Consider the following 19,261-nt stretch of genomic DNA (forward strand, 5'->3'; position numbering starts at 1 on the left):
TACAAAACAGTTATCGAATATAACTGGCTGAATTTTGAATTAAAATCAGTAAGTAAGAATATATTTTAGAGATTTGTTTGACTTTTCTTCCGGTAGCAGGACTGAATTGAACACTGCTTAATCTAGGTTGAGTATTAAATTGTAGTTACATTTATGCAGCTGCACATATTGACAGACAGGGTCTGTGCTTTCTCATATTTACCACTTATACCTGTGTAATGCTGTGGTTCAGTTACTGTTACAAAGACATATTGTGAGGACTTTTACGTAGGCCGACATTATGGAGTGGTTTTCATTGCTCAGGGCAATATGGTGTGTGTTTGACCTTTGCATTTTTGCACAAAAAAATTATTTCTTTATAGCTCTACACCCACTGTCCTATATGCAAATATTATAACATAAAATTCATATTACATTCTCACTGTTTTAATCTCACTCACAGGAGCAATTGTCAGTCAGCAACTTATATTGTTTGTTATTTAATTTTGTTTAAACTTCTTTTTGTGCTCATATAAGTAAGCAGATTAATTGCCGTTAATTGTTCACTACCAATTCCAGAAACCTGATACCTGAAGTCATTTAGGATGTTCTGACACAGTTTGTTGCTAATTTAATTCTTGTTTTGGTCACAATTGGATTGCATTCAATTAACCTTTTCCCAAAAAATTGGGCATTTACCTCTGAAACGTGTACAGACTCCTGTATTGCAAACCTTTAATGTCAGTCTCATGAGGACATTTTACATGCTTGCCATTATTAATAGAGAGACAAAAACCTGTAATTGTACAAAAGTTTGCATGCACAATATTTAATTTCCCACCAAAATGAATATGTCCTCATTTATTCTACTGTATTTCACATTCTTCACCACAGGGGGTAGCTGCCAGTTTTGAAGAGGTACAGGGACAAAATTTGACACTGCTGAAACAACGTTACCCAAATTGTTTGTTTTATCTTCTTTTGCATACACTTCACATGTTCCCTTCATATGTTTGTACCAAATGACAAATTACACTCATGGATTTTTGGCACTTTTCTGTAAAATACTGAAATACATCTGCACACATCTTTGAGGTGTTCTTTAAATGCTTCCTTATACATTCTTTTAGATTTCCAAAGCTGTAAAAGTAAACATGTCTTGCTCTCCCAAATACATGGATGTAAGGATATAAAGTATACAAGGTGCTGTATATTAGGGTTGGGTACCACTCACACTTTAGACAATATGGTACCAGTACCTGAAATTTAGTACCTATGCCCAACTGTACCTTTTTGGGGTATTTTACTCTCTCTATATATATAAAAAAAAGTAATTTATGTTGTAAGAATTAAGTCCAAACTTCTCAATTTCAACGTTATTTACTTTGAACATTTTGTTATCTACGTTGAACAATTTACACATCATACATGATAAAATCTCTCCCTACCTCACTCTGCCCTCCCACGCTTGTCCACACAACCTGCAGTCTGTCAGCAGGGTATTAACACTGCTGTTTGTGTCTCCCCCTGTTATGATGTTGTTGTTAATACTGCAGTGCTTACATATTGTAATATTTCCCTGTTAATAGTAATTGTATGCACTTCATAAATATTGGTTTCATACTAAGGCTGCAGGGGCACGACACACTCTCTCTTTCTCTAGTCTTTCTATTACTCTCTTGCCCAGATGTGGTCCCAGGTAAAAATACTTGGTACAGATTGGTTTAAGGTGAATTGATAGTACCAAGGTGATTCGGTTGGTAGCTTTAATAGTATTGAGTTTGGTACCCAACTGTATACAGACCATCATACTTTTTTTTTTCCTTGTCTTCTCATCTCTGCTGACAAGATCAATAGTTTATTGACTTTACATTACAAATACTTCTCAGTCTAAGGTGGTCTATGGTCATGTTTTATATTGTACAAAAATATGCTTCCACTGTGTTCTCACTGAAGCCTCTCTTTCCCTGGAGTTTGTGGTTTTACATTGGATATAACAAATACCCAGAAAAGGAGGAGTGCACATACTGCCCTGCATACAGTCCTGCAGCTTGATCTGAGGGCAGCTGAATATACACAGTGTCCCCAGGTTGTAGAGGTAATACTGCGCTCCCTGATGCTTGATCTAGGAAACCCTTTTTGTATTCATCATACGTGTACATCACTGGCTCATTGTTCCTCATTAAAGCCACCCACACATTAGCTCCTTTGCAATGAACTTGGTAGGCAAAGTAATAAATGCCAGGCATGTCACAGGTGAAAATTCCTGTCTCGGGGTTGTAGTTTTGGCGACCATTGTACAGGAGCTTGTCAAATACGACTGGAGTGCCCACAGGAGGAAAGGGAGTCGTTACTACAGCTGTGAATGCTGGCATTTCCAACCCACTGGCACCCATCACTTCTGCCCCATTGCCTCCATACTTGCCTTTCTTACCATAACTACCAGCCTTCACACCATCAAGTCCAGGGCCCATCTGAGAGAGTACTCCAGCCATGTCAGGAGACAGACCAGATTCTCCTGGTGGGCCTGGTGGGCCTGGAGGGCCAGGCAGACCTGGTTGTCCAGGGGGTCCTGATGAGCCATCTTTTCCAGGGGGTCCTATTGGGCCCATGAGACCTGGAATCCCCTCACCTGCAATGCCTGGTGGACCTGGTGAACCAATATCTCCTTTTGTTCCTGGAAGACCAGGAGGCCCAATTGGTCCTGCTGCACCATCCATTCCAGGGATTCCTTTAGGACCTTGGGGTCCCATTTCACCAGGCAATCCACCTTGTCCTTTTTGTCCAGGAAGTCCTGGAGGACCAGGGGTACCAGGTAGACCTTTGTGGCCACCATCTCCTTTGGGGCCACTTGGTCCTGGGGAACCTCTTGGTCCTGGCTCTCCACGCTCCCCAGGTAGGCCATCCTTTCCTGGTATCCCAGGAGGACCACTGTCACCCTGGGCTCCATCAAGTCCTTTAGGTCCTCCTTCTCCACAGTCTCCTTTAGGACCAGGTGCACCTAAACCACCTGGAGGTCCCATAGGGCCTGGAGGACCTGGTGGACCATTTGGACCAGGGGGTCCAAGCATACCAGGTAGACCTCCATGGCCTTTATCTCCTTTTGGTCCTGGAGGTCCAGGTGGGCCACCCATGCCTTTATCACCCTTTGGTCCTGGGAGTCCTGGTTTACCAAATCCAGGCAGTCCTGGTTTTCCTGGCAGACCTGGTGGTCCTGGATGACCTTTCACACCTGGTGTGCCTGGCTGTCCTGGCAGGCCATTTTGGCCTGGCTTTCCTTGACCAGGTACACCTGGTGGGCCAGGTGGTCCTCCTTCACCAGGTGGCCCAGCTGGTCCTGGCTCTCCAGGATGCCCTTTGTCTCCTGGTGGTCCTTGTGGTCCTGGTGCACCATTCAATCCAGGTTTTCCAAAACCAGGCAGCCCTCTTGGGCCAGCAGGTCCTGGGAGCCCAGGGAGCCCTTTGTGTCCAGGTTGTCCTGGCAAGCCCATCCCCTTGTCTCCTTTAGGTCCTGGTAATCCAGGAAGCCCTGGTAGACCTTTGTGACCTGGCTCTCCTTTGGGCCCTGGTTGGCCTGGTAATCCCTGCACCCCTGGTTTACCTATTCCTGGTAGCCCAGGTGGTCCTGGGGGACCCTGAGGCCCTGGTTGTCCAGCAGGCCCTTCTTCACCCCTAGGGCCCATTTCTCCTTGGGGTCCAGCATCACCATTTCCTCCTGGCTTGCCTGGAAGTCCTGGTAAGCCTGGTTTGCCAACTCCTGGCACTCCTGGTGGACCAGGAGGTCCAGGTCGTCCCACAGGTCCTGGCTGTCCATTACCTGGAGGTCCAGGAGGTCCTGGTGGTCCTTCTGGTCCAGGTGGCCCCGCTGGGCCTGGTTCTCCTTGGGGAATTCCCTCAGCACCACTAGGGACTGTCTGGCCTGTGAGGATTGAGATAAATATTTAACCACTTATGAATGCACATGTGCAAACACAGTTGGATGTAAATATACCTCTCATTTATATTTCTTCTCTGGGACTTGAAGAAACAGTATAAAAGTATGGCTTATCAGTTTGCAGGAAATAATGGTGACTGCCTTGGCAGGAGGTTTGTTGTATTACAACTAAGCAATGCACCATATGTTTCTGAGAGCGTTTTAGGCAAGAAATAGGCAGTGTAGTACCAAAATATTTAGCCATATTTGAATGCTGCCTAGTTTTACAGTTTAACCTTTGTCAGTGAGTCCATCCAGGACTCCTGAAACAATCACCCAATCACATGGTAGCCACGCCCTAAAGTAAAGCGTGCCTTATCATCTACACTCTAAATGGGACAATGATTTACAAAATGAAAAAAAAAACCCAATTGAAACCATAAACTCATTAAGAAACTGTCTAAAGAGGTCAGAAATAAAATGAGTAGTCAGAGGGTCAGTTTGTCATAAAGGTACAATTAGGCTTCTTTTTGCTGCCAGTGGGGTGGTCTCCTGCTGGCCATTAAAAAGAATGCAAGTTTAAGGCATTTGGCTTCACTTTTAAGATCCAGAAGCTCCTCCCACTGTTTAATATACAGTCTGTGATTTTATAAGGGCATGCCACATGTGTTCAAGATCTAAATGTATGCTCCTAGGAAGATTGTTGGTTACGAAACTACTGTTGACTTTCTCACCTTTGTCTTGGCCACCATTATAACCAGCCCCTTTACGAGCATTGTCTTTGCCCTTATGCATGGGCATCTGGGGTAGCTCCTTCCTGTAATGGGGATACTGCATATAGGGCACCTCTTTTCCAAGGTACTGTTGCTGGGGAAAGCCTTCTTTGCCCACGCCCATGTGTTGGAGGTGTTGCATCGGCTGGTATGGCTGAGGGTGTTGCTTGTGCCCGTAGTATGCCCCAGCACTCACACAAGTAAGTGCTGCAAGCTGTAGCAGTGTAAGGAAGAGGGAGACAGGGAGGGGAGGCATGGCCAAGGCCTGTATTGCAGACAGAAAAGACAAGATATGAGAAAGGGCTGCATCTGTTTTTATAACCTGTACAATAGTAAGTAGATCAAATATTGATGTGGTAGCAGTTTAGCATTTTTTAAAAATGATGAACCTGGGAGTGTATAAGTCAAGTGGAGACACTTATTTTCAAGAGCAGCAATGTGAGGCCACACTCTGTCTCCCTCTCCTGGATAGACATTGGAACTACACAATGTGTGTGAGCGTCATCTGTTGTCATGAGCAGACAAGAATTTATGCTCAGCTTTGGAGTAAATGCGGTTTAGTTAATGCTGTTTGCAACTGAGTTAAGCTGGCATTATTCTGGTGTTCTATAAAGCCACCATAAATGGTATCACTGACTGGAAACCATTAAGCAATTTTCATTAAACAAATTGTTATCAATATTTTAAATCATGCCAGCCTTGACTTTGTTATTTTCTTAAGTACTTTTCTAAGAATATTATAAATAGAAAGATAAAGGAAAATTCCAGTACTTTTTTTTATTTATTTATTTATCTATTTTACAAATTTTGGGGTCTAAATGACTAATAAGTACAAACAGATTTGTAATTGGCTGCAACATAATCTTTGGGGGAAAATCTAGCAACTCTTGTGTTCTGCATGGTAAAATTACTGTTTTGTCAATAGAGGCTGGTGGTTTTGAATAGTGCAATATAATGGCTCTTTTGCTTAAACAACAATGGATCTTACTCTTTGACAGAGGTCTAACTCTGTAGAAATCCTTTCCATAATTTTGTCAGATGCTTAGAATAATAATCTGAGCTTGTCAGTATCAAAAACAAAATACTTTGACAGGTGCATTTGCCCCCCAAAATCATGTTGTAGCCATTGCAGCCATTTTGTGGCTGCTGGTAGAGGCGATCTACTAGACCAATTCCAAATCTTTTAATACTTAGTCTATTCCTATTCATTTAGCTCCAAAATTTGTCAAAAATAGAGCCCAGGTTTGAAAATACCAGAATTAGTGCCTAACAGAATGTCAGCAGAAACAACAAAAGCAAACTTGGAAAATTTTCAGTTGCACAATTGTCAGGGCTCACACTCACAGTTCAATTTAATCTATTTTTGACTGAACTTTGTAGACCTTTCCTGTTTATTTCTACCGAGAAAAAGTTGAATACAAATGGGACATCTTCAAAATCCTGCTTTGACCGCTATGATACAGTTGTTTCAGACCGATACAAAACTGCAGTCAGAAGATTTTGAACTCTAAATGAACAACATGTGTGGTGACATTTGTATGAACATTGCCTGACACTCAAGTCTTTTTACGAGTGTGTGAAGTATTTCTGCCACCTCCCAGTTAACTCACTGGTGTGCACACCACTCCTAGTATTAATAAGAGCAGTCTTGTCATTCCTGCATTACTGCAACATATTAAGCCAGGAATAAAAAAAAATCCTAAACCAATAAAAATTCTCATTATTGACATAAAAATACAAGTGAGAAGATGACACAGGAGGGCATACAGAAGCCCAAGAGGACTTGTCTTAACAGTTTAACACTGCTGAAGAAGAATCCATTAATTTGATGGTTCCTGTCTGATGTCTTTTCCTCCTTTTGGCCTGCATTCAGACATCCGGTCCAACAAGTACAAACAGAGTTGAAGTCCTGCTGTGCAGTTCAGGCCGCCTATTTATGTCATATGTCTCAAACCTTTCTTTAAATGGTCAGTAACAGAGCAAGGCAAAGTGGTTTTCTTTGGCTCCACATGCCAATGAATCTACTTGTCTACTTGTTTTATTCAGTCATTGTCTTTACGAGCGCTGTTTCCATCCAGTCTCAGTCTACTCACCTCCTGCCACACTCCCCATCCAGGTTCAAAAGCAATTCCAGTCCAAATTTTTATAACAACATCATATGTGGTTGTTCTAATTCACATCCTAAACCACATCCTCAGTGTCCACTTCATCACCGGCTCTTTGGATCTCTTCCGCCCTTTGACCTTTTCTCAGTCGACTGGTGATTTTGACATGGCTGTGCCACTGTCTCTCCTGATGAGTGCTGGCCTTTGAAAGCAGCTCATCTAGTTTTCACGGCGACTGAAGCCAGACATGCCAAGGAGTCCAGACAGATGCCACTGAGTTTTCCCAACAAAAATTGGAGCCTGTTTCTGCCTACTGAGTGGAAGCTGTGGCCTGTTAACCATATCTTAATCAGCAGTACTAATCTGGGAGATCTAAAGTTGATCTGAGATTAACATGTGACAGACTAACATGAGCATCAAGCCTTTTCTATTGTGTCTGTGAGGCTGTGTTGATGGTGCCAGGCAGAAATATACTGAGTCTAATGTGAGAATGCAAAAGGAAAAATGGCAAGACAAGGCCTGAGGACATAAATAAGCAAATGGTTGTTGTATACTTTTACTATGCTGTTTGCTGTAGGGTACAAATGAAAGACCTGTAATAGCTGGGGTCTGGATGAGGGGGTTAGAAGAAAGAGGTGGATTGATCCCAGGACATTTGTCAGGTGAAAATATGCAGACACACCTTTGCCAACAAATAGTCTGAGTCAAGTACTTCGATTAAAATATTTCAAGAGCCTTAAGTGTTTTAAAGTTTTGTGAAAAAGGTACAATCTTTCACCCACTATCTTATGGTACACGAGGCACAGTTGCTCTTCTTTATTTCCCAGAACATAACAGAAACTTTTATAGCAACTAAATGATACTTTTAAAGGTCCTGTGTGTATGATTTAATGGGATCTGTTGGCAGAATATGGCATATGTGGAACATAATATTTTTAAGTATGCTTTTATTTGTGTAAAAGAACTTGTACAAGTTTTAAAGGGGAGGTGAGGGCAGAAGATTTCAGTTGTTTGCAATTTCCAACTTCACCACTAGATGCCACTTCATCCTACACACTGGTCCCTTAATAAGAGGATGGCAATAATATGATGTTTAAAAAATTGATTTGATCTAAGAAATTTTCCAAAACAATATTGAAATGTGCACATAGATGTGTGATTACACATACACGTTCAGAGTAAATTAACAGTGTTGACACACTTGATCAACTCGGGCTTAATCTCACATGTTTGTTCCCTTACAGAAATCTATTTTTTGAAATATTGTTTAGATCTGGTAGGTGAAATTATTACTGTTCTGGGCACATAAATGTGAGTAACTAATGAGGGAACAGAGGAAGCTTGTAGAAGATACACTTTTGACACTATTTTATACAAGATCACCAATCAACTTAATTTCTCCAAACAGAAAACTCAGCGAATGAATGGGACACTTTAAGGAACACCTTAAATGGACACTCTTACTTGTAGTGCTATTAACAATAATAATAATAAAAAAACAAACAAACAACAAAAAAAAAACCTAACAGCAGTATCTTTCCAGAAATCAAGACCCAGTTACTAAAGACAGTCCACAGAACTTGTGAGCAGTTTCATGTAGGAAGTATTTTCTTTCTACCAAATTACACCCACCAACTGTATCACTGCACATCTACTCATAGATGAAGTTACAGTTTAGCGAGGAACCCCATTAATCCTAAACCTCTCATCTGTGAGTAGATGCACACTTCCTTTTGCTCAGTGACACAGTTCGCAGACTAGTAGAAGAATAGTTCCTACATGAAACAGCTCACAACAAGGTCTGTGGATTAGCTTGACTAACTGTGTCATGATTCCTGCAAAGAGTCATTGCTATTGAGTTTTATTAAATGCATTTTTTTGGGCACTTTGAACACCACAGGATGCGTTCCATTCCATTATATTCAAGAGAAGGCAGACCAAAATCTCCAAAACTCAGAAACTCACACCAAAACTATCTAAATGGATAAACAGTGCTACAGGAAAGAGGAAAACTATACCACTCTTTTTGATTTGTGGCTGATGAACTGTCCCTTTAAATGTCTTAGTTTTCCATTTGGAGAAATAAGATGACAAATTCTGGTCAACCAGGTTTTTCTCTTGCAGAAAGCTTATTTACAAAATTAAGTTTGTTAGCAACAAACTAAAGAGAAAACTGGCTTATTGTCAGTGACGGTACATATGTGTGACATTTTTACTACCTTTTAGGAACGTCCCAGCTCGGTGTCAGTGTGTGTGTGTGTGTGTGTGTGGGTAAAGGTGTTTCTAAAGGGGTGGAAAAATTCTGACAAAACTTGCAACTACAGATCAGAGGGACTGTACAACGAGGGTCTGTTCAGTGTCACAAAGCAACACCAAAATGTTGCCATAGCGACCACAGGGTGATGGAAACACCTCCTGTCTTTACCTGGTGTGCCTCTCTCCGACACATTATTCTGCTTAAGTGTTGCCTCCAGAGGACCACTTTCAGGCTCTGACATAAACATTAACCAGCACTTTCCACATTTTAACTTGTTACTAGAGAAAACAGACAGAGAGAGGGGTTGCAGTTCTTAACAAGGTGACTATAAAGACGTCTATTATACTGAAGGATTTTATTTTAAAACACCGGTGTCATCCCTCCATTTATACCCACACAGATGTTAGACATGAAATCACATATAAATGTGCCGCAGCTGTGAGAAGTCGTGATGGCGTGAGTAAATGTGTCGTGAGCTGTTTCTCACATTTGTAAGATTTACAGTTTAATTTTTCACACGCTGGTGTAAAACAATCTGGCACCCTCAGTGATGACTCTCTGACATTTGTATGAATGACTTAACAGGAACAGCAACCATGTTCTACATTTTTATACCAGGCAGATGTCACCCATGTTATGTTTCATTCAGTTCACACCCTTTCCGTTTGTTTATGAGGCAGCAAAAGGCCACACATGCTCATATATTGGGGAAAAACAACAGAACAAACACAACATCAAGTGCAATGGACATACATTTGTACTACTGACCCTATCTTAAGTCCAGCTCCTTTTTTCTCTGTGTTTCAAGAGCAGTTGAGTAAACTTTGCATCCAGTGGAACCTCGGTCAACTTTCTCCTTTCCTGTTCCTAACACTTTGATATGCTATGTGCTGGAGCTGTCCATATTGAAAAGAAAACCAATTCTGAAGAAATATATTGCTGGGGGACCTGTGAAAACAACATGTATCACATCTCATCTCTTAGCTAACAACTGATATATGTTAGCTATCTTGTTAGCAAGAGTTTTGCTAACATTAGCTATCAGATGTAACTAGCAAGCTAATGATATATGTAGATTATCCAGCCAGCAAGTTAGCAATCTAAATGCTGGAAACAGGAAGGGGACAAAGTTGACCGAGGTTCCCCTGGTAACAAGCTTGCTCATCTGTTATTGGAGCACAGAGCAAAAGGGGATGGGACTTAGTTGAACACTTTCTTACGTGTGTTCAGCCATGTATAAATGAATAATCACATGACTTTCCTTGAATGGATGGTATATTTGTTATAATTTTGATTTCGATAATTGCCTACATTGCACAATAAGCCATGCTAGCGCTTTTGTGAGGCTGTGCTTAGGCAAAGTGGTGCTTTGAGCTAAATGCCAACATCGGCATGCTGACATGCTCACAATGACAATGTTAATATGCTGAAAATGCTCCAAAAGTGTTACTGATGTAACAAATGTGTTAGCTATGTAACTAATTTGAAAATAACGTTATCCTTAAACTGGATCATGAGGGAAGATGCATACTTCTTGTGTTTATATTTTATTTGATATTCAAATTAAATATATGTTAAAAAGAAAGGAGGGGGGGCATCTTACCTTGTATGTAGTCATTAACCAAATTATTGAACAGAGCAACATTTTGACCAGATGATGGCACCAGAGGAAAAGTCACAGAATCACCAAAGTGATTTACAATTCATCCCAAGGGGAACACGAATGTCTGAAACAGATTTCATGGCAATCCATGAAATAGTTGTTGAGCTATTTCACTCAAAACCACAAATGTAAACTTCATAGTGGCGCTAAGGGAAAACCCAGGAGATTTCCACTGGAGACCATGAATGTCTGTACTAACTTTCATGACAATCCAAATGTTGTTGAAACATGAAACAGTCTGGAAAAAAGAGATGAACCGCTGACAGACAGAGCCAGACTGACATTTCCATCCCTAGAACAACACTGCTAGTTTGGCTAGAAAAACCCATCTACAACAATTGCAAATTTCATCAGTGTATGACTGCTAAAATATGTATAGATTTTTCAGTAAACATATTTTTATACTCCTGTCGCTTAGAAGTTCTACAAAAATCTTCAGAATTATTCCTTACTTTTTTCATACTTTCCACATCTCTTCAGTGGGTTCTGTCACTCAATTTTAATTCAACACATTAACCATAAGACACCAGCCCAGGGGGACAATTACAAATTACAGATCGGACCCTAATTTTTCAACATCTGCTGCCAAAATCATGTGTGGCTGGTCATACACCACTGAGCTCTCAGCATGTCCTGGCTGGTCCAGACAGTCTCAAAAATAAGCAAACCTCAAAGTAGTCTACAATGAATGTAACGTGTGTGTGCGTGTGTGTGTGTGCGCGTCTGTTTCCCCGACTACTTCCAGATGTCCATCTTTTTGACATCTTACATAAACGTATTACAGTATATTGACCGTCAGGTGTGCGACGTGAGAGGACTCCTGGGCATTGTGTGTCTGTAAGATGTTGTTTTTGCTGAGTCAACCTTCACCCAGCGGAAGCTGAGGTGTTGGCTACTGCACTTTATACAAGCTGCGATCTCCAGAATCTCATTAAAACCACAGCAGCTGTGCAACCTCCTGAACAAACGTAGTGTAAAGAAAGAATAAGGTTATCAAAACCACAGTATGTTGAAATGAACCTCAGCTTCCTTTACAACTCTGATTTACTGTTAGAAGCAAAGAGGAAAGTACTGAGGGAACATTAAATGGTAACTTTGGTATTTTTCAACCTGGATGCTATTTCCCCATGTTGGTGAAGTGACTAATAGGGACAGACAACAGTTTTTTAAATTGGTCCAGTATTGAGGCAGAGTGCAGCAGCAGGCAGAAGATAAACTGAGCTAAAACATAATCCTTTTGGGCAACTGCACGTCATCAAAGGATATCAACTAAAAGTGTTTTTTTTGCCATTAACAGGCTCAGATTGTTATTCTAAGTGCATTAGTCCATTAGTACATTAGTATTATGAAAAGCATTGTTACAGAGATAGACTTTTTTTTAAAGAGTAAGATACATTTTTAGCCAGAAACAGCCGTATCACCTTTGCCAAACTTGCAAAACTATCATTTTAACATTGTCATCGTCATAGAGACTCAACAGAAACAAATAAAACTCACCAAAAATGTCTTGGCTCATCGTTCCACTGTTGCAACAATCACCAGCTCTGGTTTGGTCAAAATAAACCCTTAATTTACGGTGGTCAATGTGAAAATTTTAGGAAAGGAGAATCAGCATGGAGAAACGACACAGACAGCCTGAATAAAGGGCTTATTTTAACAAACAACCAGAGATGAGGATTAGTGGAACAGTGGAAAAATGAGCCGAGATGTTTTTGGTGAGTTTTATTTTGTTACTGTTGAGTTTGAATGAAGTGTGTTTCATGATGTCAAAATTACAGTTTGGTAAAGGGAGTCTGGTTAGTTTGACAAGAGCATTAAAACAGCTGTTTCTGGTTAGACAAAATGTACAGTTATTCTTTAAAAAGGTCTATCTCTGCAGCAGTCCTTTCCATAATGTTGTCAGACACATTCAATAACAATCTAAGCTGTTAGTGGCAAAAACAAGCACTTTAGTGGACTTTAAAATTTGTTTTAAATTTAGCCTTTAAAACAGACAGATTTACATTAGGCAGACTGAAACCTAATGGATGCTTGTATATGTAGAAGAGGCTCATTGCAAAATTATTCAAGCTTCAAAAATGAAAAAAATTTAACTTTTGCTGTATTCAATAAAGTTATCGAAGAAAGTTTAAATGCTTTAAAAAGACTTACATACGTATATCATAGGATGTTATTTTTGTGATGTCAGCACTACCATTATACATGATAATAAGGATGCCATTACAATATTTTACTGAGCTCTGAAGTGTAGCTTCACTTTAGTTTCAAGAGTTTATCTATTTTAAAGATGAAGCAGTATGAAAACTTCATTTTACAATTATAGTGACCAAAATTATCACTGTTATCAGCATTGTTGTGTTATTGTTAAAACGGGCTGAAGATATTCAAAGTTTGCTGATACACAATCATTTCACCATGTTTTATGTTGAAAACCTCCCAACTCTTTGAAATGCATCATGTCCTTTGTGATGTCATTGACTTCTGACAGCTGAAGTTTTTCAGAGCGCAGTAATCAAACATGGTTTTCATGATAATAAAAAAAAATGCACAGCAATACTAATCATAGACGATGTTTCTATGGTTTATTGTGAAACAGGAAATTGTTTTATCTATTTCTTCAAAAAAAGCTGAGATATTGTTATTTTGTGGGGAAAAAAGGGGTAAGAAAAACAAATTAAAGCCAAAAATATCATGTCAACACCCAATGATATAAATGTTGCACAAGAATAAAGAAGAGATAAAGATAATGATGCAGAGTGTCTGCTGGCTGATTCCACATTTATAGAGACGCACCTATCTCCAGTGTCCTGAATTTATGTACCAAACCAGGCACTTACACACACACACACACACACACACACACACACACACACACACGCACACACACGCACACACACACACAGCTCAGCTGATGGGATGTTCGGCACACAGTTGGTGTGCAACATTCCTTCTCAAAAGCACCTTTAATCCCTCCTCTCATGCATTAGACTGAGATGGAAATATTAGCTGTGTGTCTACTATCCCTGTGTCTCCAGACACATCTGTCTATTCTCTGTCCTCTGTCAGAGACAGACAGCTCTCCTCTCACCGTCTCTTTTTCTTCCTGTGTCTCTGGGTGAACAGAGCAACGCCTGTTCTGCACCATCTTCACTCACGGCCTCGTTTGTGTCTGTTTGGCCTTGCTGGCCCCTGTTTCCCTTTGGAAACATCCCGGTTCAGTGACCTGAAGCCACTCAGTGACCTTGCAGACTGCGGTGGAGGTCAGAGGGTGAGACTGTGTGTCTCTTTAAACCACCTTGCTAACAGAGCAGGGGAAGGAACTACAGAAAAGTCCTGTAGTGATGAGATGTTATAGATCAAATTGTATCAATCACATTCTGGACAGATTAAAGACTGTATACAATTGGTTATATGTGTACTGCTATTACCTGTCAGTTGAGTTTGATTGTTGCTATTTAATCTCTTCTAATTTTCATTGTATATTGACGAATCCAGCAAAGTACTGGAAGTTAATGAGCCACTATTTCTGTGGTGGCATCTCCCTACAGTATGAGCACAAATGAATGCAAGCTGTCTAGTTTACAATTTTCTGATTTAATGTTTATATAATGTTACTTTGGACAACAATGTGCAACGGGTAAGAACCTCTGCAGTTCGGCTGCTCCAACAACTGTGTCAACCTTCAGCTTTTGAAAAAAACAGACTGCAAAATACACAAACCTCTAGTTCATGAAGAAGTGCTGCTGTCTGCGATCATACACTCTAACCTACAGAGATTCACTGAGTGTACAGAGGACCATGATGTGTCAGAGTGGATCAAAAATCTTAACAGAAAGGAACTTAGTTCCTGAAAATCTTGAATACCTGATGAAAAATGTGAATACATATGTATTTTTAAACATATATTACACAGTACATCATCACTTAAATGTGGCAGAGGTGGTCTGTTTTTTCACTTCTCCATTATCCATTTCTGGCTATTATCATTACCACCATCTAACTACTATATGAAAATTTAAGAACACTAACACTGGCATCCTAAAAGATACCTTCATCAGTTACTGAGCGCCGCTGTTTATCATTCTCAATTGTCATCATTGTCCATTTATCTGTGCTGTTACTGTTAAAGCAACAGTAGACACAGTGTCTAGAAGGGAAACCTAGATGTGCAAGATCTTGCGAGAATGAACATTTTGACAGAAACCATGAAAAATCTCATGAGAATCTCACAAATTTGGGGTTCCCTTCTAGACCCAACCAGCAGACACCAAGATAGGCACACACATTTCTTTACTTAACTGTATCATTTCTATCCTTTGCTGCTTTATCAATCAATAAAGGATTGTCTTAAAGATATGACAGGAAAGGGGATAGAGAGAAGGAATGACACGCAGCAAATGGGCCACAGGTGGGAGTCGGACTTGCTGCTGCAGAGGACTGACAGCTTTAATGCATGGTGTGCACGCTCTAGCAACTGAGCAATAGGAGTGCCCCAATTGTTCTTATTTTTAAGATGGTTTAAAAGTTTAGCACCACATAATTTAAGTTACATCATGATTTAATCAGGCTTAAAAATGAATCTGTCTTAGTGCAGCTGAGCCTAAAGTGTTTTTACATGAGCACACATGCATATATACTCACTTTGCTTGTGCTTTATGTGTGTGTAGAAAGAAAGCATTATAGAAGCATTTAGCACCTGAACTATTCACTCATTTTGCCATATTAGGTCTTTGAGTGTCTCCAACTGCATCTACCAGGCAGCTTGACCAAAAGTTAGTGTTTAAATCCCGCTGAACATGTTTGGCAAACCGCTCTGCCTTCCTCCCTGCACCGCAAACCATTTACAAATTCAACCATAAGCCAGGAGCGCTCTTGCACTCAATCTTGGTAAGTGCCCTGACATTGTGGTTTCTCAGTGAAAGAGGAAAACATTTGCAGCTCCTCGCTCCCTAAACGCAGCTTTTATCACAAAGCACACCTCGTAAAATTAACACCTCTTCAAGCGGCGCTGCAAACGTCCTCGTTCAAACAAACCTCGTACACAAACTGGAGGAATACAGCTACACTACACACACACACACACACACACACACATACACACATACACACAGAGACACACTGCCACAGCTGTGCAGCTAAATGACCAAAGTGTTTGCTTCTTTTCCTCTACCATTATTCTTGGTTTTCACTGGGCCCTTTCGTCCTGTTTATTCCTTTAGTTTGTCAAATAATACATACGGGAGTGTACAATGTTGTATGCCCAGCACACACACACACACAAATATAAACACACACCCCATTCAAAATGTTACTTCTTGTGCACAGTAACAGCCAGATTTAAGGGTCTCCTGAAGCCCTTTCACACACAAAGGTCACTGCAGTGGCCATACACTGTTTTTTAACTATGATCCAATGCATAGATCGATGCAGGGAGAGAGAAAGAAAGAATCTTTATGTGAAACAATGAGAAAAAAATTAATCGGTGTTTGAAAAAAAGATGGGGAACATTGAAACTCTTTATCACAAATTATAACTTTGTTCAGTACTCAGTTCTGATTGGTCACTTACAGCCCTCTGCTGCCTGATGATAGAATTTGGAGAACTTAGCAGGAGCAATAAAATAATTTTTAAATCAATAAAAGTGTTTTTAAGTCAATGTTTTTGTCAAATTATTGATTTTTGATGTCTTTAGTAAGTAGCTGCACAATAAGTAGGATAATATATAGTGAGAGGGTTATTATGGCAAAATAAACCCCAGCGTCTCTTTGTCTGGGTTTATTTTGCCATAATTACCCGTTTACTGTACATTATCCCTTACTTAGAAACTTGTTTATAGTTTTATTTGCACACAGTATAATAATAGGTATTTTATACAGGTATCTGAACATCATGCAAATACATCAGATCAGAGTATAGCAAAGACAAAACCATATATTAATAATTAAACAAGATTAAAAAATATCTTCATCCTAACAAAGCATCAGTACCACAACAGCACAGAGCGTCATGGATACTTACTAATTATATTTTTCTGAGGACACTGGAAGATCTGTATTGATGCCACATGTCCATACCCGATCCACATGACCAAAATTAATCAAAATATTTTTTCCTTAAATTAGTTTGCTTGAATTTAGTGGAATCAACTAATCTTCATTCAAGCTAAACCTAAATTTTCTAGTATTTATTCTCGAACTTAAGTCTCTTAAGAAACATGATAAGCATACTAGCAGACTTCCCAGCATGTATTGTTAGAGAATTAAAACACTCATGAGACTCTCCTTTTAATATTTATCATATTATTATTATTTTATAAGAAAATATATGATGATAAGTTGCTGTGTTTCTCTAACTCACTTTAAGATAAGTCATAGTTGTTTGTTTTCACAGCAGCCCAGACACTAACTTTTTAAATTTAAAACAAATGTCAGGCACAATTGTATGGATGGCTGAAATCTCTCATTGTCTAATAAAGACGTGTTGTATTACCGATCAGTAAAACACAATTTCGGCTGTAGCATCCTACTAAAACATAAATTTATCATTGCTCAGGCTAAACTTACTGTAGGATCAGTTCCTTGGTTTCTATTCTCCATCTGAATATCTGATCAGAAGAATGAATTCTGAATTTGTCCAAGTCATGAAGATTTCATTCTTTAGTGAATGAATCACTGATCGATCGCTGTGACTGACACAGCACCATACTGACGTGTAATGTCAGAGGAAGAGTATTAAAAAGCAACTCAGGCCGGAGAGACAGAGCTGCTCAGAGAAAAAGACAGTGTTTGCTCTGCAGTCTCTTCTCACCAAACTGCTGTTCTTGCCCCCATCACATTCATCTAACAGTTTGGCTTCAGCTTTCTGCATATATGCACACACACACATGCACACAAAACATTTGAATGCATATTTGCCTTCAGCACAGGCATCCTCTCACAGATGGATGTACAGCACATACTTCTTTCTCTGGAGAAAGCAGACTAACTGGGGATGCAGCAGCCTGGGAAACACCTCTCTAGCTTAAGATGTTCTGCTTGCTTCAGGATGATGACGTGCAGAGATGATGCTCCACAGCTAAAGGCCACATTTATGAGGCCTTCCTGACTATCACATTTAAATTCTGTCACTCAAGCAAATTTATTGTGATATAATTAAATAAGAGCTTCTCTGTGAAGCATAAATCAATGCTGAAGTTGGGTATGTTGTTTTAAAATGAAGCATCCCACTTCAAAACATTGGGGAAAAAGTTATTTTGAATATTGTAATGGGTCCCTCTGTGATCAGCTATTCATCCTATCAACTATTTTCACCGTGCATTCCTGCCACATTACAAATTATAGTCAAAGTTTAGTCATTAAAAGATGTACTGTATGAATTGAATGTCATTTTGTAACACTAGAGAAATGAGTTCAGTTCAATAAAGGCAACAACTTTCATGCAGATGCTCAAGAAAATACTTAAATTGCACAAATAAAGAGCCAATAGAGATTAAAATCAAAAGAAACACCGGCTATAGTGTGAACAGGACAGTGCTTACCTTTGTGAGTGGCCGTTTATGAGGAAATAATCACTGCCGTCAGACCAGCAGACAGAATAGCAGGCAGACAGACAACCACACAGAGGGAACCCTGGGATATGTGCTCATAACAGACGCACACCTTGTGGACACAGCTTATATCTACTGGAGGGTGGAGCCACTTGGGTGGATGGGAGAGAGAGAGGAAGGGAGGGATGAAGACTTGACTGAGAGTAAATATAACCTCCCAAAAGTTATACCCATAATTTATAGTGGCAAAACACGCTCACATCCCCCTCCTGAGTGCCCACAGTGGATGACAATGATAAACAGGAATGTTTCCCTCATTAATACTGTGATCTGTGGCCACTGTGTGCAGTAAAAAAAGCAGAGTGATTCATTATTATGGTGTTTGAGCCCAGACACACTGGACCTGCTTGTGTAGGATCACCTGTCCTGTTGCTGGCACACACCTGGGAAAAACACTTTAAAACGGCCAAGGATGAACACACACCCATACACACATATTTACAGCTGAGGAGTAACCAAATATATTTGCCTCTTGGGTAATGATGCTTAGTGATGCTTCGGTATGTCTGTTTTTTGAGACTTGTAGTTTGCGTCAAGTACATATACAATTTCAATAATGCATTTTTTTCCTGACAGCTGTAATTCTAAGATACTTTATAGATTAAAACTATTTCCATTCCATTCTATTATAAATTAAATATCAATAATATGAGCTAAATGAATATAATATAATGTTTTGCAATAATTAAAGGACTAGTGTGTAGGATTTAGTGGCTTCTAGTGATGGGCTTGTGGATTGCAAGCACCTCGTCTCATACTTCTGTTCCAAACTTGTAGGAGAACCTTGCAAAAAAAATGAAAAGATCATACCAAGAGCCAGTGTTTGGTGTGACCTCTGGCCTCTGCAGCTATAGATTTATCATTCTAAGGATCACTTATTCTTATTTTCAGGTGATTATACAGTAATAAAAGCATACTTGTGACAATTATATTCTGTTTCTGCCATGTAGAGCTCAACAGCGACC

General features: G+C 39.8%; 1 protein-coding gene across 1 annotated transcript; it reads right to left on the minus strand.

Moving 5' to 3' along the window:
• Nucleotides 1-1,466: 1,466 nt before the first annotated feature.
• Nucleotides 1,467-18,366, minus strand: col8a1a (collagen, type VIII, alpha 1a). The gene is made up of 3 exons (XM_084724686.1): nt 18,228-18,366; nt 4,627-4,930; nt 1,467-3,898 (listed from the first exon to the last, which is right to left on the minus strand). Exons 2-3 carry the CDS (start codon nt 4,919-4,921, stop codon nt 1,962-1,964), a joined length of 2,232 nt encoding a protein of 743 aa, XP_084580812.1. The 5' UTR covers nt 4,922-4,930; nt 18,228-18,366; the 3' UTR covers nt 1,467-1,961.
• Nucleotides 18,367-19,261: the final 895 nt, after the last annotated feature.

Source organism: Lutjanus erythropterus, chromosome 8, assembly GCF_056507025.1.
Source record: "Lutjanus erythropterus isolate fLutEry1 chromosome 8, fLutEry1.hap2, whole genome shotgun sequence".
NCBI classification, from domain to species: Eukaryota; Metazoa; Chordata; class Actinopteri; order Lutjaniformes; family Lutjanidae; genus Lutjanus; species Lutjanus erythropterus.